This window comes from Liolophura sinensis, chromosome 4, assembly GCF_032854445.1.
Source record: "Liolophura sinensis isolate JHLJ2023 chromosome 4, CUHK_Ljap_v2, whole genome shotgun sequence".
Taxonomy (NCBI): domain Eukaryota; kingdom Metazoa; phylum Mollusca; class Polyplacophora; order Chitonida; family Chitonidae; genus Liolophura; species Liolophura sinensis.
The window spans coordinates 13634821-13659666 of record NC_088298.1 but is presented as its reverse complement, the minus strand read 5'-3'; the positions used below and the strand labels follow the sequence as shown (position 1 = coordinate 13659666).

At 37.2% G+C, this 24846-nt stretch overlaps 1 protein-coding gene across 4 annotated transcripts in view; it reads left to right on the top strand.

Annotated features, from left to right (window-relative positions):
* Positions 1-24846, top strand: part of LOC135464639 (tensin-3-like) — a 185125-nt gene that overhangs the window by 87050 nt on the left and 73229 nt on the right. The window contains exon 1 of one of the 4 annotated variants that reach the window (XM_064742106.1): positions 15151-15335. The exons of 2 other annotated variants lie outside the window; for them this stretch is intronic. Coding sequence is in view for 1 of the 2 variants with exons in the window: in XM_064742101.1 (XP_064598171.1) it covers positions 23283-23417 (135 nt within the window). In the remaining variant the exon portion in view is untranslated. Of the gene's footprint in view, positions 1-15150; positions 15336-22737; positions 23418-24846 lie in introns of those variants that run through there. One more of the 4 variants, XM_064742101.1, reaches the window with a different exon arrangement.

Here is a 24846-nt window from a genome sequence, read left to right as displayed (position 1 = left end):
ACACAAATTTCTGTAATATTTTATTTATATTGTCTCATTTATCATTTATATGATTGTGATCAGTATTACTTTGATATATAGTGGTTTTAAAAATTACATTGTGGTTATTTTTGGGTCACAGAAGAAAATAGACATGGGAAATTAATGATTGTCTGTTCAAATTAAACTAAATTAAGATGAAATTCTGAAACAAAACCGGTCAGTTTAAATATGAGTTATTAACATTTATGAAACATTGAATTTTGTGCATACTTTCTGAAAATGTGTCTCTCTAGGAAAAATCATGGTTATGGATGTCTGTTTGTGGAAAAAAATGTATCAAGACATTGTGTTTTTTCAGCAAAGTGATTGTTAACTCAGAGCTGCCATTGTTTACTTTTTCTGCTAGAGACATTGAGTTTATTGAAAAAACTGGAAACAAAAGTTTCTGAAAGCTGATGATGACTGGTATAATTGGTGCTGTCAAAAAAGCATGGTTCAAACCCATATATCGATTCTGGAAGGAGCCTTATTATTGACCATCGCATTTTGCTGTTAATTACACTGACCACAGATGTGACCAGTGTTTGGTGTAATGAAGTTTCACTCTTCCACATTACTGGTAAATATTGCACGAGACCTGAGGCTACAGAAACGAGTTTTCTGCGTTGCTCCTCACATTGTTTGTTAACCACGGGTGTGATTTGATCAATTCTAAGACGGAATTCAGAAGGTCCAAATTAATTATTTTGAGATGTCTGCTCAAAAATTTACATGCTGATCGACAAAGAAATTCAGAATCGCAATGACATTTATGCCTCAGCATGTGTTATGTTGCATTCCAGTATCTGTTTAATTGTTCACGAGTTCTCCCAGGTTCTCTACCTGGTTGCCTCCCACCATAATGCTGGCTGCCGCAGTATAAACTCTGTCCTTGAGTACAGCGTAAAACACCAATCAAATAAATATTGTTCACCAGCTGTGTCAGTCTGTCCATGGGAAAGTTAAAGATATTGTGGACAAGAAAATAAGCAAAAAGTATTAAAATAAAAAAATGAAAGAAAAGTATAAAAAAGCAAACTCCTTTTAAATAAAGTGTAGTGATATGAATGGAGTCTTGACAGGCACTGTGTAGGGTTTGAGCCTGCAAAGATATTGACCTTGATTCTGAGGAATAAGTATCATGATGGTAGTATTTGAACCAACATTGCCATATCAGATGGCCTGTAATATAGAAAAAAGTTGGCCAGTATTATCAATATGGGATTATGTCTGAAGCCCTTTGATGGAGACTCCTTTGATGTGCAATGGACTGTTATTGCGTGAAGATCAGGGCGATATGTGCCCTTGAGGGGGTCGTAATGCCCTCTCTCATCTTAGGGCTCAATTTCCTCAGAGGGCTGGGCAGCTTTTAATTGACATGGCCTGAGTCACTGTTATTGACCTGCTGTCCAAATTAATCTTCTCTCAGTTTTATTGTCCAGTTTGACGCATCGCGCTGGACACTGTCCACCCTCTTAACACCGTCATTGCCTGTCTTCCAGGCAGTTGTCACAGATAAGGCGTTTAGCGCAGTTTCCCCTTACTGGGCACACTCTTTGGGCTTTAATGTCCTTGGTTCCATTACAAAGCTGGGTCGTTAAGGCTGATACCATGATGGAAATTCCTTTGTTCAGGATGAGAACTCACTGCATGTCCATTACATTTTGACATTACACAAAAAGTGTGTATCCAGGAAGAATTGTGTACTTCTAGTAATAAGAGGAAAAAAAAACAGCTGGGAAATTGCACATTTTATGTCACTGACCATTGTCTAGTTTCTCAAATATACTATTTTGTGAGACCCTTCCATTTTCCTCAAAAAAATTTTTTTTACCACAGAAATCATTTCATAACATTATTTGAGGTTGCGTGTAAGCTTACCCTGTTCCTTGTCACTAGGTCTACAGCTGTCGTACCTGTACTGAATTCACAGGTATTTGGCTTTTTTGTTGAAATCCTCCACATCGTGACTGTAGTGTAAATCAAAGTAATTCCATACCTGTCTGATAACTGACAAGGTGTGGCCATTGGCTTAAGTAACTGACATGTAAGAGCCAGATCCAATCTGTTTCTAAATGCCTTGTCTGAAAAGTCTGTGCACTGCTCCCAATCATTCCGCAAGACGGAAATGTATTCAGCCCACAGCTGTGGGGCAGAGCTCAGCAATCTATTATATTTCACATGTTTTTTCTTTCCCTGGTGAAGTGTCACAATTTTTTCACACCTTTCATAGGGAAAAACAATTTGCACCTATGAGTTACATGTACATGTAGGTAACCTGCACATGTACAACATTACAAATCCAGAGTGAGTGATCACTGTCAAGATCACATGTAAGTATGACAGCTGTTGACCTGGTGACAAGGAAGAGGGCAAGCTTACATGCAACCTCTAATAATGTTATTTATTTATTTATTTATTTGATTGGTGTTTTACGCCGTACGACGGCAGCCAGCATTATAGTGGGAGGAAACCGCACAGAGCCCGGGGGAAACCCACGACCATCCGCAGGTTGTTGCAGACCTTTCCACGTACGACCAGAGAGGAAGCCAGCATGAGCTGGACTTGAACTCACAGCGACCGCATTGGTGAGAGACTCCTTGGTCATTACGCTGTACTAGTGCGCTAACCAACTGAGCCACGGAGGCCCCCGCGAATAATGTTATGGAATGATTTCTGTGCTGAAAAAAAATTTTTAAGGAATATGAAAGGGTCTCACAAAATAGTATATTTGCAACAATCAAATAAATGAGTATGAATATGTGGTAACTAATATTTCACTATAAAAGTGTGACGTCTGCATAAACTCTCTAGGCAATTACACATGGTTTTTGGTCAGGTTTATGTGGTAGATATGGAAATCAGGACTAGACTGTTGGATGAAGTGAATACAGATTGCAATAATTTAGCCTCCGTATGAATGTTGCCGTTGATATTAGCTCGTGACATGGCTGTGTCAGTCTATTGTTTGCTTTGGCGTCAGCTCATTATCGCTGTATGGTTCCACATCTGTGTGATGGGGCTGTCAGTAAATGGTTATGTGAGTGAAATTTGATGGGGAAATTGGCACCTGCCAGGAAAACAGAATTAGACCTCTTACATTTTTACATTTTCTCCCTTAATATTGGAAGAACTGCTGATCATACACGTGCAACGATTAAGTGGGCATAAGGTTTTCATTAATAAATTAAGAGGTGAAAATAATACATAGATTATTAGAGGATATGTCTCACAACACGTAGATTATTTATCTTTAAATATGTGATCGATGATTTATTGATGAAAATTTGATCCCATCCCTTGAATACCTTAATGCACTGAAAACCTGATTCTCTCAGCCTTACGTCTGTCATAGCATATGACCCTGGGTCCAGCACCTGGCTAATTTCGTACACCTCGTTTTTTTTTTTCACTATCGTCTTTATCTGCTTTGTCAGACAACTGAATCACCTCATTAAACAATAACTTCTGAGTTGTTCAGGTGCTTCATTTGCTGATGATTAGTCTTTGTTGGTTTTTTACTTGAATGTATTTAATATTACATAGTATCTGAACTCCAGTGTTCTGTCATAATGTTGACCAGCCCATGCAAAACTTTCAGCAAAATCAAGATTCCTTGTCTTTCACAACAGAGTATCTTTTGTTTTTCATTTATTTTTCAGCAGAGTGAGGATGGTATATGTACAGTGGATCAATTTATATAGCGCCTGTAAATTTCTTATACTTTTTTTTTTTTTTTGCAATTTACATATATTGAGGAACTTCTAGTTGAGTTACAATTTTATGGGATAAAATGCCAAATTATAAAAGATGACGAGATGCAAACTCATTTAAAAAATGGTGGAATGGTTTCCATGTTGAGGCTACATGTATGTTTTTGTATTTGGTTTTGTCAGCTCAGTTGATGTGTACTTGACTAACATCATGTAGAAGTGCAGAGTCAGCAGGGTGTAATTTGCCTGTACAGCTAGAGTTGTACATCCTGCATAGATGTCCATGCCTTCAAGCATAAGGTGACATTTTGCTAATGGCTGGCCAATTAGGAGCCACGGTAGATTTGTAAGGAAGGTATATCATGTTCTTCACTTATCCATTTATTTATTTATTTGATTGGTGTTTTACACCGTACTCAAGAATATTTCACTTATACGACAGTGGCCAGCATTATGGTGGGTGAAAACCGGGCAGAGCCCTGGGGAAACCCACGACCTTCCGCAGGTGGCTGGTAGACCTTCCCACGTGCGACCAGAGAGGAAGCCAGTATGAGCTGGACTTGAACTCACAGTGACAGCGTTGGTGAGAGACTGCTGGGTCATCACACTGTGCTAGCGCGCTAACCAACTGAACCACTGAGGCCCCACACTTACCCATGTATATCTCTGAACATCATATACACACACCCATGGAAACCTCAAATGATTGCTTGCCCGGAATGAGTTCTACGTGTTTGTGATGAAAGTGCAGAATTTACAGTTTATGGCATGTTTTTTAATCAGTATGATCATAATTAGTATAATCATTACACACGGTAAATTCTACAAGGAGGTCAGCAAATTGATCTAATAAAGTTGTAGCCGGGATGTTTACTGATGTTAGGTGAAGGTGTTCTGAGCAGAGAGTTCAGTTTTACATCAAACATTAATGTCAGAAAAAAAATGTACTGGTAATGTTTTTTACGTGTTTTAACTGTTACATTGATTGGATTTGAAGTAAATATTTATTTCCTTTTATCCACATGATAAAGACTACACAAATCTGTACTTCACATGTACCTCTGCTTTAGACGGACTGGGTAAACAAGTTTTAAGTACCATATTAAATTCCGCAGTGGAGATTGTACATTTTGTCAAAAGTAGGCTATTCCTGCAGTACTTCAATATTTTTTTTTATGTAAAGGCCTTACAGTTTTAAATCAGTCCCATTCCCACCTCCAGCTACTTCTAAACAGGATACATTTGATGCACCTCAGTGTAATCAATAAATATTCCATTCAAATTGGTAAAGTGTTATCTGACTTTCAGTGAAAGTGCAGTGAGATATGTATATTTTTGCACGTAGCAGTTCAAAGGCCAAAAAAAAAAAAAAGGTACAGTGGCCAAAAGTTGTGAAAGTGTACACATGGGTTTAGGAGCTTTTAATAGTTTTATTGCTGGAACAGTTTCATACAGTTCAGTTGCCATGGAAACTAAAAGGTGTCTCGAATTGAAAATGCTAAGTGCTGTATAGGAATCATCAGTGAAGAATTATGATGCCCATTGTCTTCTAAAGTTACAGAGAATTGCAGCTAGGTTGTCATGGAAACTTCCCTTCTCTATCCTTAATTCACACAGTAGTGAGATGAGTCGAAGTTGATTGCCATTACCGTTTGAAACTATACAGGTATGGCAGTCTATAGTGTGAGTAACAGGAGGTCTGTAAAGTGGGTGTAGGAATGTCAAAGCATTGATCCATAATAAGATTCATGAAAATGTCATCAGTAAGGACGGTTTAAATGCATAATCAGGCCATGAACATTGTGTGACAATGTATTCAGTCTTAATTTTTTATGTATACATGTATACATATTACATTTTTTTTTACATCACATATGTTTTAAAGTCAAATTTAGAAAAAAAGGAGTATATTTTTGATTTTATTCAAAGAGAAGTGGTAACGTGTGTAGATTTGGTGAGTGCATCTGTATAGATACTTACACAAAAAAAAAAAACATTTCCAGGATGTGACCCCCAGTGTAGACCCTCATCTACTCATCTTTTGGCCAATAAGTATTGTCAGCTGGTAATAATAGTGAAAGCTGTGCTATATGCTATCATGTGTGGTTCCTTATGGTGCTTAACTGTTACGTGCAGATGTTCAATGTGTTACACATCTAGCCAGTTTGATATAAATAAATATAATCTTTTAACAGTTTTGACTATCAGCAGAAAAATGTGGACAGAACCATGTGCACTGCCTGCAGTTTTCTTCTTCTTTCTGCCAGAAAATGATTATTTCATCTTTAAGTATACATTATGCTTTCCAGTCATTTGCCCAGATATTGGTCAGTTTGTTTTTTCATAAAATGGGCATGAAAAATCGGGACTATCGAATTGTTAAAACATAATTGAAGTGATCATGGTAAAATCATTTTTCTGTCATTTTGAGAGAAGTAATATGTGGAAGTATTGATTCTGGGAAGTATCTTGCGTATTAAGGGCACCCATTATAGATGATGGCCTTATGTTTTTTCTTGGATGTGCATGTACACTTTATGCATGTTGTGCTTAAATACCTTTGGTGATGTTGTTTACATTTGGTATTTAGCTAAATGCTATTGGAACCAAATGCCATTCCCTTTCCTGATTTTCCTTTTCGTTGTTTGAAAAAAAAAATGAGAATAATATATTCTGATAAAAAAATATAACACTCTTATGTAATCTAATTATATCTGTGAACGAATTGATTTTCTGCAATTTTCATGTGTGCGATAATCTGTGATATCTGTCGGATATCCTTTGCCCATAATAAGTGGTTGATTTCCTCCCCTTGGGTCATTTTCCCCACTGCCAGGTACTATTTGCGGTACTCATCCAGATTAATTACAAGGGTAATTATCTCCCTTGCCTGTCATCAAGCTGTCAGTATCATTGGTGTTAGCAATGCGAGAATCTCTGACTGGAAGCATTGGAAAACTAATGTTCTCATTAAGGTGGGAACTCTGCTAATATCAGCCTATGACCAGTCAGCTAGCCAAGAAATGTCCTACCACAGTCAATTTGTACTAGCTACTCTGCAAATGGATCTGGTGTTGAAACAAGAGAGATTTGTCTTTCATCTCCATGCGTCTTTTTTGCCAACTGCATAAAGTGCCCTGGTCGTCTTGAAGTCTTTGGTGTGTGAGAATGATTCCAGGGTCATAGTTGAACTGCACACTTTTGCTCGCATCGATCAAAGGGTCAGATGTGGCCAGTGATCTGATTGTGTAGCCCTTCAGATGCAGTTACCCGTTAAGAGGCCTGAGAGATACTAGCCTGGGTTTATCCTGCAGCTCTCTCTCTCTGTCTCATTCATGTGCGTCAATGAAATGATATGTTACCACTTTACCACGCACGGCACAATTTCTCCACGTGCTCGATCGTGCTAAAAAAAAAAAAAAAAACAGTTGCAGGCCAGTTGTCTATCGTACTCCGGCTAAGGAGGCCTGCTGCTTGTCTCAATCTCGTATTACGCAACTTTGACTAATGGCCAACTGTAAGGATGTTCCATTAGATGTGGGTCTCTGGTGGAAAAGTTAGCTGCCAGCAGAGAGTGAGCATCAATCTCGCTGGGGGATTGTGCGGAGAGACCTATTCCGATCCAAGATGAAGTGAAGGTTTTTGCTGTAGCCATGCTTAAGTTCCAGGTGGTGACTGGTCGTCCCAGGTATAATAGATCCAGAAGTCGCGAAAGAAAGAGAGTTCGTGTGAGTACTAGTATGTAGGCGTCGACTTTTAAAGTGTGTAGATGTGGAGCTGTAACAAAGTGGGTGTGGCCTTGGTGTATAAAGTGTGTTATCACATGTCTCTGATGGGACAAAAAGTGTGCACATTTGGAAGATTGTCATACAATAAAGTGTGTTTTATAAGTAAAACATACCAGAGTATAAAGTGAATTGAAACAGAATGTTTGCATGTTAAGTGTGAAAAAAAAAAATAAAGTATTGATATTACAATGACATCATTTTATATAGATGCAAATATATATATTTTTAAATTTAAGTTAGTTTAATTTTTAGAAACAACATTACATGCCACAGTACTTACCATGAATTTGCTCAACACAAAAAGTAATAGAAAACATTGATGCAGTTAATACTGTAAAGACAGGAATCAATTGCTTCTGTCATTTAAACAGGAATGTTTAAAAATGAAGCAAAATATATTTATAATATAATGTTGTCCAAAATATTTAATGAAATTTGATTGAAATTAAGTTTCTGCTGCCAGTGGACATAAGGGTATGGTAACATTTCTATCTGAGGTTATTTGCATGATTTGCTGTATGTTTGACATTGTGATCTAAAGTCCACAACACGCTCTGGTTATTTTGCTTATCTCTTTTCTGTTTTATAGAGATAATTGTCTGTATATAATCATAAAGTTAATTAAGTAACTTAATTAATTTTCAGATCTGTCAATTCCACACTTTGAGGGCGGGGGGAGGGGGTTTATATGCACTTGGACTTGTATGAGCATAAAATTTTCTTTTTTGTGGCATCATTCAATTTATCTTTGCTTTCATGTGCACTGTGCGTGTAATGTCAATTTTTTTTGTTTTGTTTTTCGTTACCCACCAGTTTATGAAATATATGCATAATTAGTCTCTTTATTCTTCATTGCTTTCAATTAAGTAAGTGAACTCTTTCTGTCTTTTTGTCTCCCCCCCCCCCCACCCCACCTTTTTTTGTTACATGTAGGTATCATTCTGCGATATTGTTGTAGGTTTTGTTCACCTTTGTTACACGTAAACTGTTAATTAGTAGGAACCAGATGGCTTTTATGTTTTTTTTCCATATCTGATGAATGTACAATGAGTTCTTCATGTTTTGTTTGGTGCGTTATGAAGAGTTATGCTACACCTTATTGTGTGTGTCCTTGGGCTTATTTGCCTCATACGAGGATTCTCTGCATGTTGCTCCCAAAATTCCGCTTTGTTTTTTGTGTTACCTTATTATATACAGTCATTACAACATGGTCCTGGGCGAATTCCCCATTTTTGCTCTCAGTATCATTTTTTTCTAGAAACAATTGATCGCTTTTTGGCAGCTGGGTGTCAATTTTCACACTGTTAGTGGTTGATTCTCTCTTGCAGAACTGAGTGGCTTAAGCTCATCCTGACGTGTCTGTTTTCTCATAAGAGCCCCGTTCCTGTCAGCCGAGTTAGGCAGCTAAATGCCATGTTTACGTCTCGACACAAAGTCAGATTTTGTAGTTCCTTACCGTATTGCTCGATGTTATCTGGTGCTAGCATAGGTGAAATGTAGGGTTATCCCCGCTACAATATGTGATTATCACGTGAAGATGACGTCATTCTGTGTTGATATTTTGAGATGGCAGGTATGCACATTTTTGGCAGTTCCTTCTTTTTGGATAAACACTGAATATCAAAGTTGATTTAGTTATCATACTCACAAAGGTGACTTAAATATGCAGAGGATATGCATGCAGACGGACATGCATGCAGACGGACATGCATGCAGACGGACATGTCTGCAGAGGACATGCATGCAGACGGACATGCATGCAGACGGATATGCATGCAGACGGACATGCATGCAGACGGATATGCATGCAGTACGGACATGCATGCAGACGGACATGCATGCAGACGGACACGCGTGCAGACGGATATGCATGCAGACGGACATGCATGCAGACGGACATGCGTGCAGACGGATATGCATGCAGACGGATATGCATGCAGACGGACATGCGTGCAGACATGCATGCTGGAGAAGAAATCTATCAATTATACCATAGTTGCAAAATTCTACCAGTGTCATGTCTACAAAACAATGTTGATTGCTTCAAGAAAAGCACAGAAAAGAAAGAAAAGATCACATAAAATATGTCATAATGCACCATATATACATGCATGTATGGTATATTGGAAAGCATCACTGTAAAGTGTTTATTTAAGTGTTTTTTTTTAACCAATTGTAGAGATTTCTTATCGCTTGCTGAAGCAGTTTGGGTCTTTAAGGCTTACAGTATATTGCATCTAAAGTAATAATAATTTAATGGATAGTGGATAGTTCTTGTAAAACAATACCTCTGCATATATCTAAACAGATTTAATTCTTACACTGTTTGTCTAGACAGATTTGAAATATCAAGATCTGGAAATCATGAGGATTAAATTGGCACATTCCATTAACAAGAAACCTCTGTATGTGCGTAACTCATGTTGTTAAAATACATGTAGGTGGTGATGGCATTAGATATAAGTTATATTTTTTTGCTGATTAAGGTATTATCGTAAATAGTGTCGGAGTGATAGTAAAAAATAACTCTAAAGTCTCTTGACGAAAAATGGCCTGTTTATGATTCAGGAGATATTCTCACTCCATCGTACCTTCTGTTACAACTATTACATTTGTCATCAGTTTTGCCTGGATGACCTTCAAAACGAAAATTTGTAATGGGTCTAACGCCATTTTACTGTATCATCACTTTCGTCTGTGGTCAGTTTTAATATGAATATGATTTTTAATGGAATTATTTCTGTGCCAGAATTCAAAAAGTAAAAGTTTTAAAGGAGATTAATGGTTTGTGTTGTTCACAAGGCATGTGTTCGAACCATCAAGCGGTTATAAATGAGTTTGATGCATTGTGTTAATGTTTGCATCTGATTTTTCTCAGCTGAACAATAAAACAGAACTCTGATGTAGTCCTGCCACATTGTGAAAAGTTTGGAACTTTTCTAGGTGTACGTGAATTAAGCTGTTGTGGTGAAAAATGTGATGAAAAAGTGCTGTCTTAAAACTCCCCCCCCCCCCCAAAAAAAACACAAAAAACAAACAAATAGAACCGAATAACAGTTATCAGTTAGATACTTATTAACTGATCCGTTGAAAGCGGACCTGTGGACATTTTTATCTTTTTCTCAGACAATCTGGTTTTAAATCCAAACTTTGTTTCAAGAACGTTTGATTTCTTTTTGTCATGATCTGTCCTAGCATAAACCTCTTTGTATGGGTAGGGTGGCTTACTATCATTAGCGTCCAAATTGAAATTTTTGAAATTTATGCTTTTTAAAAATTGAAGCATTATGTTGAATGATTGACACTATATCCCGCACTGCTACTGCCTGTCTCGCTCCTCTTAGGGATATACATATTAGCTGGCTACCTTGTGGTTTAATTTTAACCACTAGAACCTGTCCTGACAACTTGTCTAGCCGCCTATCAACAGCCAGCTCATGCTGAATCCTACTGTCTTCACTGGCAAGTTTTGGGTCTAATTCTGTCTCTGGTTTTAGTTGGGCTTCTCCGGATTTTGTAGACAACCCTACACAGCCTTGTTTCAAGTAGGCTGCATCCTTTGGGCCTTTTTTTTTAGTTTAATGCAGAAGATGGAAGATCATACTTGTATCTGAAGAAGAAATACATATATTAATGCAGAAAAATTAACAAATTTGGATTTGTAAGCTGAATAAATTTGACATGTAACGTCTTCAAACATAGCCAGCAATGTGCTGACATTCAGTTCTTTATTTAAACATAAGTGAAATGAATTAAGTCAAAAATTTTTATGGTCTGTGAATCATACTGTTTTTTTTTTCATGTATTTGTGTTCATCAGTATTATATTCTTCATGCATGCAAACAAAATATTGCATACTGTCCTAAAAAATTAAACAGGTGACATAAATAGAAATGTGAATTATAACCACAATTCTGCAGACAATTTCTACTAACCGATCTAAAGTAACACTCCATATGAACAGAAACATCCTGTTCAAGTAAAGTTTTGAAAATTCCAATAGCTTTCACAACTCTAAGCCCAAGGTCAAACTCGTAACGATGTGAATAAACGACAGTAACAGGTTGTGGTCTCGTTTATGGCAACAGCCGTTTTGTACCTGTGTCGTTACAAGTGTAGGTGCCTCGTTTAGGTCAACCCCAGGTGGTAGGATACTCTAGCGGGCACAGACGGGCAGGCAGTATTGCCTTTAACAGTCTTATCTCAGGCTTGCTTTAAGAGGGACTACAAATGTCAATGGTTTCTTTACAGATAAGATACTGAGGTAAATATGTTCTTTCTTAAATACACTACACTCAGGTAGAGGTAGTCCTTAGGTAAATGTCACACCTGGAAGTACGCAATCGAAACATTGGTCCGATTTTTACCTGGCCACGTGTTAGTAAGAGCAGGTGAGGTGAATTTCAAGTATGCCACATACCCCTAGCTTATATACTGGTATGACCTGATATATAGGGCTGCACTAATGGGGCTCCAGAAGCTGAGGTGCAAACAGGCATTAAATGGCATGAACCTGAAAAAATTAATTAAGATCTTGTTTTTTTGCTTTGTGACTGGTGTATACAAATTTATCCTGTCTTCATACAGTGGTTTTAATTTATATTTTTTCATTTATAAGTATCATATACTTGTTGTTAAGTTCAACTGGGACATTATTATTAAGTGTGAAATATATCGGGGAAAAATAGTACTCCACCTTTTTAAATTCACATGTAGCTTTGCTTGCGTACAATAAGTAAGGAATTTCTTCGGGTTGATTAAAACTGCTTCCCAGTTGACCATGTCACTAGTTGTTATAGAACCTATATTCTAATGAAATTGCAATATTTGCTGCGAATGAATCCAGTTCAATATTATCCGGTCATTATCGTGTTTGTCGCAGAATTTGATGTCGCCACATTATGGCTGAAATGTTGCCAACGTGGCATTGAACTGTAATCGTTCATTCTTATAGAATTTGATGCATAATGGGAAACAGGGCGATCAGAGATTGCTTTACAGGCTTATTAGAAAGCACCATTTGTTTATGAGGTAACAAGTATGATTACACCTGAGAATACATCTGTATAGGTTATACACCTGAAAATACATCTGTATAGGTTATACACCTGAAAATACATCTGTATAGGTTATACACCTGAAAATACATCTGTATAGGTTATACACCTGAAAATACATCTGTATAGGTTATACACCTGAGAATACATCTGTATAGGTTATACACCTGGGGATACATCTGTATAGGTTATACACCTGAAAATACATCTGTATAGGTTATACACCTGAAAATACATCTGTATAGGTTATACACCTGAGAATACATCTGTATAGGTTATACACCTGGGGATACATCTGTATACGTTATACACCTGAGAATACATCTGTACAGGCTATACACCTGAGAATACATCTGTATAAGTTACACGTAGTATTGCTAACTAGGACAGAAAAGTAATGTGTCACTATACAGTTTATTACTCTTATAAATATTAAAGGTGTATTTTTCGCAATGTCTAATGGCCTGTAAGACAAGTGGTCATGCTCTAGGTGTTGGTGAAGCATGCGAGTTGTACGCTACTCAGAATACGCGTTCTCTGAGGCTAGGAGACCGTCGATGAGTTTTATCTGTGGAAACTTTACGGCAGGTTTTCATTCGAGGTTACATATTCTGATGATGTAATTTTTTTTTAGTGCATTACTCATTTTCTTGGAGAAATAGCTAATCAAGAAACCAGGCAGGTAATTCTGGAGCTTTTATGATTTACCTGTAGCGGGAAATGAGTGCCCCCAGGTGTAATCAATAACCCAGGTATGTTGTTCTGACCTTAGTACTCTGTCACATAAGGTGAGTTTATGACCTAGTTCTGAGAAAGTAGGCCAAGTCAACAACGACATGCAACTGGCCAACATCTGTTCTTTTTGTTTTCTGTGACTTCAAAGTGTAGCGGCCCAGAACCATAACCTTTTCGTGAATTTAACTGGGATGATGAAAGTAACCTGAAATTATTCAGTTGTAGCGTTTTAAGACAATAAGACAAGTTCATCAAATGTGTTTTGAGAGACACTTAATATCCAAATCCTGTGGCATGCAATTTATTTGCAAAAATGTAGGGTACCATTAGCCAATTTATGTATTACCTTATATATTATTAGTTGCATGTGGGGTTGATTTTCTTACAAAGAAGATAAAACCATGGAAGATTTTATTCGGTGAATGCCATCTGTGTTTTTGGCACCCAGTACTGCATTAGTTATGAAGGAAAATCTTCATACAAAGTTTTGTCAAAAGCTCTAGCTTTCACTGGCCAAAATGCATATCATTATTGCTGCATCTGTTGTGCTATTGTTAATAATGCACAGATCAAAGTGAAACTTCATGCTTACAAATTTGAATTAATTTTATGAAATAACTTATATTAACAACTGATTGTTTCAACATTTTATGTTGGCAGTAATGTATAGTGGCCAAATTTCAAGTTAAAACTTGCATGATACACTTACAGTATTGTCAAGTTGAAGTGTTTTTGATCCAACGGTTTTAGGCATCAGTGTTAATACACTGGTGTGACAAAACAACAATCAGATAAATATATGACATTTTAAGAGTTTATTTCAAGTTTTTCTTTCTTTTTTTTTGTTCTTAGCCAAAAAAAAAAAAAATGACCTTTTGTTGCCAAGATGGATGATATGTTCTACATCTGTAGATGTACACTTTTTAAAGTCAACCCCTCTTGAACCCCTTTAGCACTCCCCGATGATTGTGGCACAAAGAGTTATCCCCCTTGATTTACCTTTATCTTCATCATTCACTGTAGTTTGACAATCATGCTGGCAACAGAACACAAATTGATATGTGTAGAAATCATTTCAGATTTACTATTACAACTGAATTATTACTATGAAAGTAAGGTAGGAAGTAATATTAAGTGACCCAGTATCAGATACAAGCATATCACACATTTCTTCTTAATTAAAATCTGTTGATCATAGCTAATTTATTAGTTGATGAAGAGGCAATTTGACATTTTTATTTTGGCATTCGTACCTGTTTATGTAGAAATGTGGAATTCTGTCATACAGTAGAACTAAAGTATTGGCAATGTTTTTATGTTCATTGAAAATGTGTGTACAAGTATAAAACAAATTAGCCAAATTTAAAACATGGATGTAATGGAGGAATTGATGATTGTGAAGTTTCAGTGTAAAAAACATTTTTCTAAGGTTCATATTTACATGATCATCATTATGGAGATATTTGTCTAATTACACTGGAATCCTGACCCAAAACTTCAACCACTCATTTCACCCTAATAAACAAGCACCGCCTTGCCTTGCATGTAGTACGGGGATTTATCTGTCTGTAATTGTTTCGCTCTGTGTAGCTGTAGGTATAGGTAACTATAAGTAATTTCACCAGCATTTTGTTGCTGGCCTATTTTATCTCCCATCTGTAGAATAAATGTGAACGCAGTTACCACAGTGTGGCTATTTGTACAGGTACCTGCTATCTGTGAGTAACACAAGCCTAATGCCTGCTAACAGTTGACTTGGCCTCCAGCACATGGATGTATTCATGTATGCATGATGCCTGTACCCTGCCTGGTACTCATACATGCAACTGCATTTGCCAAATTGTCAGTTCCCCGTACATGCTATGATTAGCTCCTGCCGTACTTTGTGGAAAAACTGGGCAGCCCAGTGTTAACGACCACTTTTCGTTGCACTGAGTTTCTGTTGAGCTCTCCACACTCAAACACGCCCCGTCTCTTCGTTACAGGAGATCATCAAGGTCGAACATCATGTCTTTCGCCAGGTGAGAATATTATTTCCAAAAGTTTTAAGCGCTTAAAATTTCAGAATAATAGATATCCAGTGTGTTTATTTTCATAAAACTGTATGATAGGATATACATGTAAAAACAAATTCTTTCTCGTCCCAGATAAGTGTCAGATAATCATCAATATCTATATTTTCTAAAACCTTTACTAATTATTAATTACTTTTTTTTGCAAAAAGTTTGTGAGAAATGTAGGAAAGGCTAAATTTTTGTTTCCTAGTTTTAATTTTAGTAACAGAAATGTTATGCCATACTTTTTTTCTTATATTTATATAAATACATGTATGCTAATTTTTCTTAGTTAAGTAGCATTAAGACATCTAAACAAGGGCTGTGATTTTAATTAGGATCTACTAGATTTGAGACTGACAATAAAATATGAAAATAACTGAACAGATGTAAGTTGAATAATTCAAACTTTCTCAAAAGAAACATAGCTGTTTTATTTTTGTCAGATTGCATCTAGTTAGGCAAAATGGAGCTATTTAGATATCATTATAATACACCCAAAAGGTGAGCGTAGCCATCTTGCATGCCATGTGTTCCTTTCATTCGTTGTATGTAACTAGATGCACTGTGCTTATCCTGAGCATTAAATAAAGTTCTCTGTGGCAGCGATAGGGCAGCTTATTACAGTTTTGCCTGACTGTCACCTATTTATCATGCCAGGTGTAACAGGAAAGAGTTACCTGAGCAGAATAAAGTTGTGTCGTCAGGAAATCTCCTTATAACATCAGCTTGAACTAAATGGATCACATTCCGTGGAACACTGAAAAGCTTGTTGGTGCATGCTGGTAAAAAGACAAGAACTGAACTGTGTTATTAAGGCAAGATCTGTATCTGTTTCGCTGACAGCGTAATCATTCATTGGTTTCTCAATCAATCTTACCTATCCGTGAGGTATTACACTCTAAGAGCCTACAATAAAAAGGGTCTATTCGGTGCAAAATATCAGGCAATATGTTTGTATTTATTTATTTATGTGATTGGTGTTTTGCGTATACGACGGTGACCAGCATTATTGTGGAAGGAAAGTGGGCAGAGCCCGGGAGAAACCCACGACCATCCGCAGGTTCAATATGTTTGTATTAATGTATGTTTGGAATTTCATTTTTTGACCTCAAAATGGTGGAAAATTCGGTGAAATAAATAGAGGAATATAAAGATATTGAGTCGAGTTCCCTCTGTAGAATCAGGAGGTCAGAGGTCAGAAGTGCATGGTTTAGTGGCTGCTTTTTCATATAGATGTGTTACAACTATTTGACACTCAGTTTTTGCTGTTGTTTCCAGCTTTGATAGCTGAATATAGCTACCTACATACAGCTAATCTGTTTGATCAGGCACATGCATCGAATAACATGATTTTGAACTCCAAAACAAAACAATGTGTACCTATGTTGTGTGAGCGAAATATAAAATGTGAAACAGTCTCCCTTCTCAGTTTTATCTGCATATAAATGTCCTAATGAAGGATATTGCTGGTTTATTCAGCTGCACGCATGATACTGTTAAATCCTGAATTGATTGTCACATGATGTAAATCAGGAGGCATACACTTTTTGATAATATATACAAATAGTAATGTTAAATATGTATATTTAAGCCCTGCCGATATGTATCTATATGAACAATGTCCTGAATGCATATAATTTTTTATTTAGGAAGTTTAAAACCTCCCCCCCCCCCCCCACCCCCAGGGCTCTAACCGGTTTTACTCCCACCATAGTGCTGGCTGCGGTTGTATAAGTGAAATATTCTCGAGTACAGCGTAAAACACCAGTCAAATAAATCAATAAATAACTTTTTATATACGTGTTTATAGGTCAAACCAGTTTCATTCCTGTTCCACCACTGATTCCACCACCTCCTCTATTTATCATTATTTACTATTATATCCTCTATCTTATTTTACTTGTATTATACCTTTAACACTTTTCTTTCCATCCCCCCAGTGAATTGTTGATATCCAGTTTTGGAGGGACAGGTTAGAACTTTATGGTAGCATATGGTCAGCATCACCTAGGACAATACACAGGCAAACCAGCAAACATAAACAGAAAGTCCACAAATCTGTCATTAACATTCCTGTGAGCAGTGTATCCCCCACTCATGACCCTCCCTGGCAATATGGCATTCTGGCCTTCACAGGCTGAAGCCCTCACAGTGTATTTGTATTCAAGAGTCCCTGGCACCAGCATTACTGTTAATTATCTAATAATTAAGTTTCAGAAAATATCTTCCTCTGGTATTTAATAATATCACAGAAGACAAATGTGATAATGATGGATGTTAATTTTTTGTATCTGGGTGTGAGGAATAAACATATGTAGTTTTAGCCACTTTGGTGTTCACCGCCATTCACTTTGAAATCAATTTATTTGTAACTACAAAGGTAAAGCTGGAAATAAATAAACAATTTTAACAGGTAAATTTTAAGAGTGAGCTTATTAAACATCAATTCAGTAAATAATTTTTTTTAATGTTGAATTACAAGAACTAAATGTTTAGATTAATTTTGGGTAAGAACTATACTTTAGCAGTAGTGACATTAGATATAACTGATAATACATACAGGCTTCCAACTATCACATGTAGATACAGCACATGTATGTGCCAATGTCGCACTGGAGTATGATATTTAATCTGGCTCTCTGTCAGAAAGATTATTTAGGATATTTATGGTAGAGACTGTTAGGCGATACTATAGAGGAATGCTGCCTTCTCTTCACCCCACATAGCCATATAAAGTGCTGCCCCTCCACCTGAGCTGGGCACAGTAGACCCTCTCAGGCTGCCTCTACCAGCTGAATCTCTGGTACAGGGGGACAGGCCAAACAAAATAATTCTCTGTACTGCCTAATTGATCTCTTTATTGGCTGTAAAATACAGAATGAGGTCATCTAAGAGCACTCAGTTTTGGCACTCGGAGATAAAGTTTAGTGCTGTATTTCAGCTAGTTCAGCTTTTTTCAAGTCACACATTTTGCTTGACTCTGATTGATTCATCCACTTTGTAGAGCCACTAAATGTTTTTATGAAGTTTGATTAGTATGTTATCAGAAAACTTTAATCTTGTCATCAGAAGTATCATTTTTAGGCTTTGTGTTCTTCTGAAATAGCATTTTTATGCACCAAACTTTCGGTAAACTACAGTAATTGCAGCAGTTTTCCGGTTTTAGACAGTGGCTATTTTATTTTCCTAAAAGAAAACTTGGAAGAGTAATTGGTTCCTTCACGACTGCATGGAAAAGATTAATTAGAAATTCATGTGGAGTTCATAACAAGCAGTATGCAACGCAGTCATTCATTCATTCATTCCAGTTGATGCAGAACATTCAGTTTAACCCTAAAGATAGCTGGGTAAGATGCTAGCCTCTTAATGTTGGACACCTGGGTTTAGTTCGGCATTTTGCCTTAAGTAGCAGTCAACGAAAACTATTTTAACGTTGGCCTCAGTTCATCCCATCAGGCTCAGGAGTTAAACCAGTTCTGCAAAAGCTGTGATAAGTTAAATGTGCCAGACTTTCACCAACTGCAGCCCTGCCCAATGTAACTCAGCCACCTTCAGCCTGTGGTTATAAATATATACAACATGTGGTTGCATTTTGTATTTGTTCCTAGGGTGATTTGTGTGCAACCTTTCGCCCAGTGGGGTTACCATAGTGATGGTGAATTGTTTAACAGGTGTTCTGACACTGTCAGGTTGATTTGCTGAAGGCTGTTGTAGATATCTCTAGATGCTTACCACACTTCACTTTTTGGAAGAGTGAGGGCTGGCAATGGAATGCCAAATCAATTCGGGTGTACATGCATACACAAAAAAGTAGAATCTCTGCATTTTCAGAATGCTTTTAAATTGGTATTATATACTTTCTCTGACACTTACCAATGAGGTAATTGACAACTTTGAGACATACGTCCAAGTGCTGTTGATTGGCGCAGCATTTCAAAAGTTTCAGTAAATGTTAGTACTTTCATGCTTGACTAAACAGCTCTGCGGTCTCTGGCAGATTACTTTTACTTTCTCAAAGCTTATTTACTATGAATTTCTATAAAAAAGGCTCATATATGTACACCATCGCAAATATATTTTTTGAAAACGTAGCATTAATTATAACTGCTTTTCAATTTTTGTGTAGGAGGTTAAATTTTCAAAACAGTTTTGGACAGCGAATAAGGGTTGGAATGGAGACGAGATGAAGCGAACTCCACTGATCGCTGCACATTCTCATGAGATCCTTTAACCCACCACTTGGACAAACAGGTCCACATATGTTGTGCTCATGTAATCCCATGTTATTTACAGCAACAAGTTTTCTCTTATTGCAGTCAGTCCCCAAGCCTGGTATTGGCTTTTACTTGCCCACTTTATTAGTATATACTGTGCTGTATGTTCGCCTATACCCCCTAACTGCTGGCATTTACCAAGCAGCCCCTTTCAGCTTTGTGTGTATGAGTATACCTATACTTATGTACATGTATATCTGTACATATAAGGCCTTATAGGCCTTCAAGAATGAATGTGTCAAGAGGTGGATTTTCGAAATCCAGATGAAGATGAGCAGAAAAAAAAAATTAATATTATGCTTAAATTACAATTCCCAAGACTAAAATTCTTACTGGTGGAAGTTTTAATGGAAATGGACAAAGGTGGCAAAGACTTACACAATCACACTGGTTGCAGTAGAGGTATATTTTTCTTGTGCAAGTTTTTAAGGTACCTACGGTAATTTTAAGTATCACCACACTCTACAGTGTTTGTCTAAAGATTACAAAGTTTGTCGTCTACATTTACCTACTTCCCTAGCCTACCAACCCAAATTATTTCTAAAACAGACCGTATAGTTTCTTGTGGCACCTGAGATGGCTCAGTAACATGCATATGTGGACCAGCAGTTCAACCGACAAGGGGAAACATTGCTGCCCTCCCACCTGAACTTACTGACAGGCCCTTTGATGTTTTGATTACAGATGGAGTGACAGGTAGTATTACAGCTAGTTTCAGCCAACTGTTTGTAATTTTCATTTTTTACAAATTTATTTTAGCAAGTGTACCTACATGAGGACAATTTAATATACATTATGTGCGATTTTGTTGTTGTTGTATTAAGAAACTTAAGAAAGGTTTCACTGTGTCACCAGTCTGTTAATTCTACCTCGGAGCTATCAGAATTAAATTTGGTTCAGCTATGGGATTCTGACTTTCAAAATTTCAGATTTATTATTGCACCGTATGTGTACTTTGTCTTATGCATGCTTTAATTGCGTCGCATTGTCGCACACATATTTTTGCACTTTCACACCGAATAGTACATCGCTCTATCAGTGAGCTCATCACACTGCCTTTTGAATACAAACCAAGTGTACACCCCGTATCAAACTGTTGTCATTTACCTACTGTAGATTCCCTGTCCAGCCTGGACCAGCTAACTGTTTCTGTTGCCATGGTGACTCCAAAAGGAGGCTATTGCGGCAGGAACAAGTATAAACAAACCGGTTGACACATTTTATGTGTCTTAAAAAGTCCAGTTATTCCAGTTGTTGGAGAATGGGCAGCCATCCTAATGTAGATTTCTTTTACGTATACATGTGCACGTAACTTCATATGCAAATTGTTTTGTGTCGCACAAAATACCTTAGGTTGCCATGGTGATATGCTGTCAGTGCTTTGTCTGTTTAAGAAAGGGCACAATTTATTTCTACGTAAAAACTAACCCATTTCACTCAAAGATGATATGAAAAAAAAAGATTGACATGGAGGTTATCATTTCTTCTGGATTCAGTTTTGAAAAATTTAAGGCAATGTAAACATATTTATCACATAGTCTTCTCCCTTTTCACCAAACAGAAATGATGTCACCTAATGGCATTTTAACTTTGACTACATCATTTCTGTTGAAAATTTTAGAAAATGAATGTCTTGTTACGCAGATGTGGACCCCAGTCTGCTTCTGTTTTGACCTACTTATACTTGTGCAGCACTTAGGGAAGCTGAACTTCTTAGGCCTATAGAGTGATCTATACTTGTGCGGCACATAGATAAACTTAGGCCTATATATAAACACTAACATCCTATATAACTGTCTTCATGAACAGTTTACAACGCTGACCTGATTGTTGCAATCACTGATTTTGAAGTGCAGGACATTCCATTGTAGAGTGTACTATTTTTCTGGCCGGATGTTTTTTGGGTGTATTCAGGTACTGACGTCTTTGATCTCCAGTGTATGTAATGATGTCCCCCGTGAAGTGCTCAGGTCATCCCTGTTTTGTATTTTATCATATTCTGCAGGTAATTTCCTTTGATCCCTACTAAGCCTGTTGTGACTGTACACAAAGCCTGTGACTTTGCTCAATATTCCGTCCACGTACGAGAATAGAGTGACTTTACACCTGGTCAGTTTGTACCAGGTGTGCTTTGACATACGCTGAATTACTAAGTCACATGTCACGTTAACAATGTTCGAATAAAGTACAAAATTTAAGTACCCATGCTTTGAGATATATGCGGTAATTTTTTTATTGAAAGTTTATGGAAAAAAAGGGAAGATTTAATTGTTGCTGAAATCTAAACAAATCATGCGGCACGTGTTATGTAACTGCCCAGCAACACATGGTGATCTTTATCATGTTTTCCAACAATTTTTATATACATATGTACATATTTGTTACCAGATTTGTATTGCTGCATGTGTTTACCCAGTGTTGTTCACCTTATATGGCCTTGGGTGTTTGTTGATGTTGGATAGCTCCTAACATAGATGTCCCATCCTTCCGCCCACATAAAACACCAGCGAGGCTCAAAAGGAGGAGTACTGAATGTCGACAAAATTTAAGATGCACGTGTGAGGAACGGTAAAGAGAACAACTTCGCAGCTGCAATTTTCCCGCTGTTTAAAAATGTCTGGCGAAATTGGGGAAACATTTTTTTAACATTTCGGACATTTTAGAATACATATTTTGGACAGGTTTTGAATGTCCTGTCATTCTAGAGGAGCCTGGAATGCCCACCCCTGGTTAACCCCGCTGGATTAGAAGCTTGACAATTAGACACTAGCTGTGTAGGTTAAGAAGAGAAATGTTTTTGACGCGGTCTGCTTAATTATAGGGACGACAGCTTGAAAACTTTTTTTTTTTTTTTTTTTTTTGTGGACATTTGCTCTAAGGTTACAACAGGATATTCTGGTTCGAGGGTATAAATGTAGCTACACACCTTAACTGAGGTTGAACCACTAACTTGCCTTAGGGTTCTCTTTGGCTCTCCAGGCCTCTGGACTCTTTAGCTCACAGGGAAAACGCTGGAGTATAATACAGACTACATATGATTGTATGACTAGGCCAAAGTTTGACATTTTTTTCCTGTTACGTTTCTTTTTGGGCTGTTACATATTTGCAAAGTTTTCTGCTGGCTACATGTATGAGTGCAGTTCATTGAGCCCTCTAATTGGTCAATTACACAGCCCAGCTGTGATAGAATCGAGGCCCGAGGTGTATGTGTGATAATTTGTGACGGGTGACAGTTTCTACATTTACAACTGGCTGGATACCTGTATATGTATGTCAGTGTGGATTCGTGTATATACAGCATATACTCAGTGTCAACAGAAGTGGATTTTTGATGTTGTTGTTGCTGGAAGTTGCCGTTGGAAGAAACCCTGTTTAATGGAGATGTGAAAAGTTGGCATAGTTGAAGAAGTCACGATATTGCGTTTTCATTTCACTTGTGTTCAGTTTCAGTGTTTCAGGTATCCGTCAAAAGCATTTTTAGCAGGACAGTGACACTTCAACTCATCGTTAGGACTGGATTATTACTTCGTTTCGTTTTAAAGTTTATTACCGTTAGTTCAAAATTGAACTGCGAGGTTTGTTATTAAACTGAATTTAGGGTTGTAGTTGTTTGTTATGTACAACTTAACCAGTTGTCATGGCAACCACCACTGACCAGTCATTCAGCAGTGATTATTATTCTGGAAGCTCGAACATGGATTATAATGGATATGAATCTGATCGCATATTCAAGCCCATTGCAAAGAGGTACTATGATTTGGATGAGTATAAGGTAGGTTTGGTCTTTCCAAATTTCCATAATTCTTCGAAATGTAAAGCTTTATTAAATATATGTGCTAATCAGTTACAGACAACCAAAATGCAAACTTCAAAGTTACATTATTGCACCAGTAAATGACAGATAGATTTTGCGAACGAGCCATGTGCGTGTGGCTTATGTGTACAAACTTTTGCTTAAGTTTTATCAAGCTCCGATGAGCTTTAGGCAAGTTAAGTTCGCTAGATGCTGATATACTGTTTTGTTTGTGGACTCACACCTTTGCCCTTCCAAACCCCTGAGATACACATTCCCAGTAATCGCTGGTGTAAACGCTAGTTTATTCAGCTTAGTTAATTATCAGGTAATTATTATTGATTATTGATCAAACCATCTAGCCCTGATAATTGCTAATGAGGTAAAGCAAGCATATTTAAACGACCAGGTAATAATGATATTCTGTCATACTGAGCTCAGAAGCAATTTACCTGACATGATTTTTATTGGATGTGTTATTTGCACGCAATGCATGCAAAAAAAAATAAACTTTGTGTTATATTATGTGTTGCACTGTTCATATTTAGATTGTTATTTGCGCTAGGGTTTTTATAGGAGACATACTGTTTGGAGCTAGAAACGTATTTTGGGGGTTTGTCTGTGGATCTCTGGGTAAATAAGCTCTAGGTAATTGGAGTCAATGTTTAGAGTAATATTTTTCATAGGTCAGTTTTAAATAAACAACTTGGTTGGTTACAACATCAGCAGGTTTGCCTGATGTCTGATGTGATTCATGTCTGGTGATGTGCATCACCTGTAGGTATTATTGCAACATAAATGTTTGTACATATACACAAAATAAGAAGGCAGACATTTCTTTGTTGGCTTCTTTTTCACACACAAAACTACAGAATTGCAGTACATGTAAATTGTCAGCTTAAGATTTTATGTCTGACATTCTGGAGGCTTGGAGAATGTTGAGCAAAACTGGCCAAACTGCTTCTGTAAATTCTTGAGGTTGATATGTCTTGTTAGTGGCTTGAGGGCTGTATCGGAGGTAAACCTGTGCACCTAATGCTGAGAGAAACCATGCACGGTTTGATTTATCACTGCATCACTGAACAGGGATACCATTGTGCTCACCTTATGTTGAATAATAACAGTTAAAGCTCCGGGGGGGGCCACTTTCACAAAGTGTCGTAAATCTTTCTTCTGCTAACTTTTTTCAGATGTGACATCAAGGATCAAACCATAAAATGCGATTTGATTTACGAGAAATTTAAGTTTCATGAAGTGCGGCCCCCTGATTACGTGCATTGCTTTGCTTTAGGGCTTGTCATACTTTGTCTAACTTTTTTGTGTAGACAATTTTAAGGACAACATAACACAGAACTATCATTGGTTAAAAATAAAGATAGGAGATCCAGTGCTAAAGCTTCTCCACTGT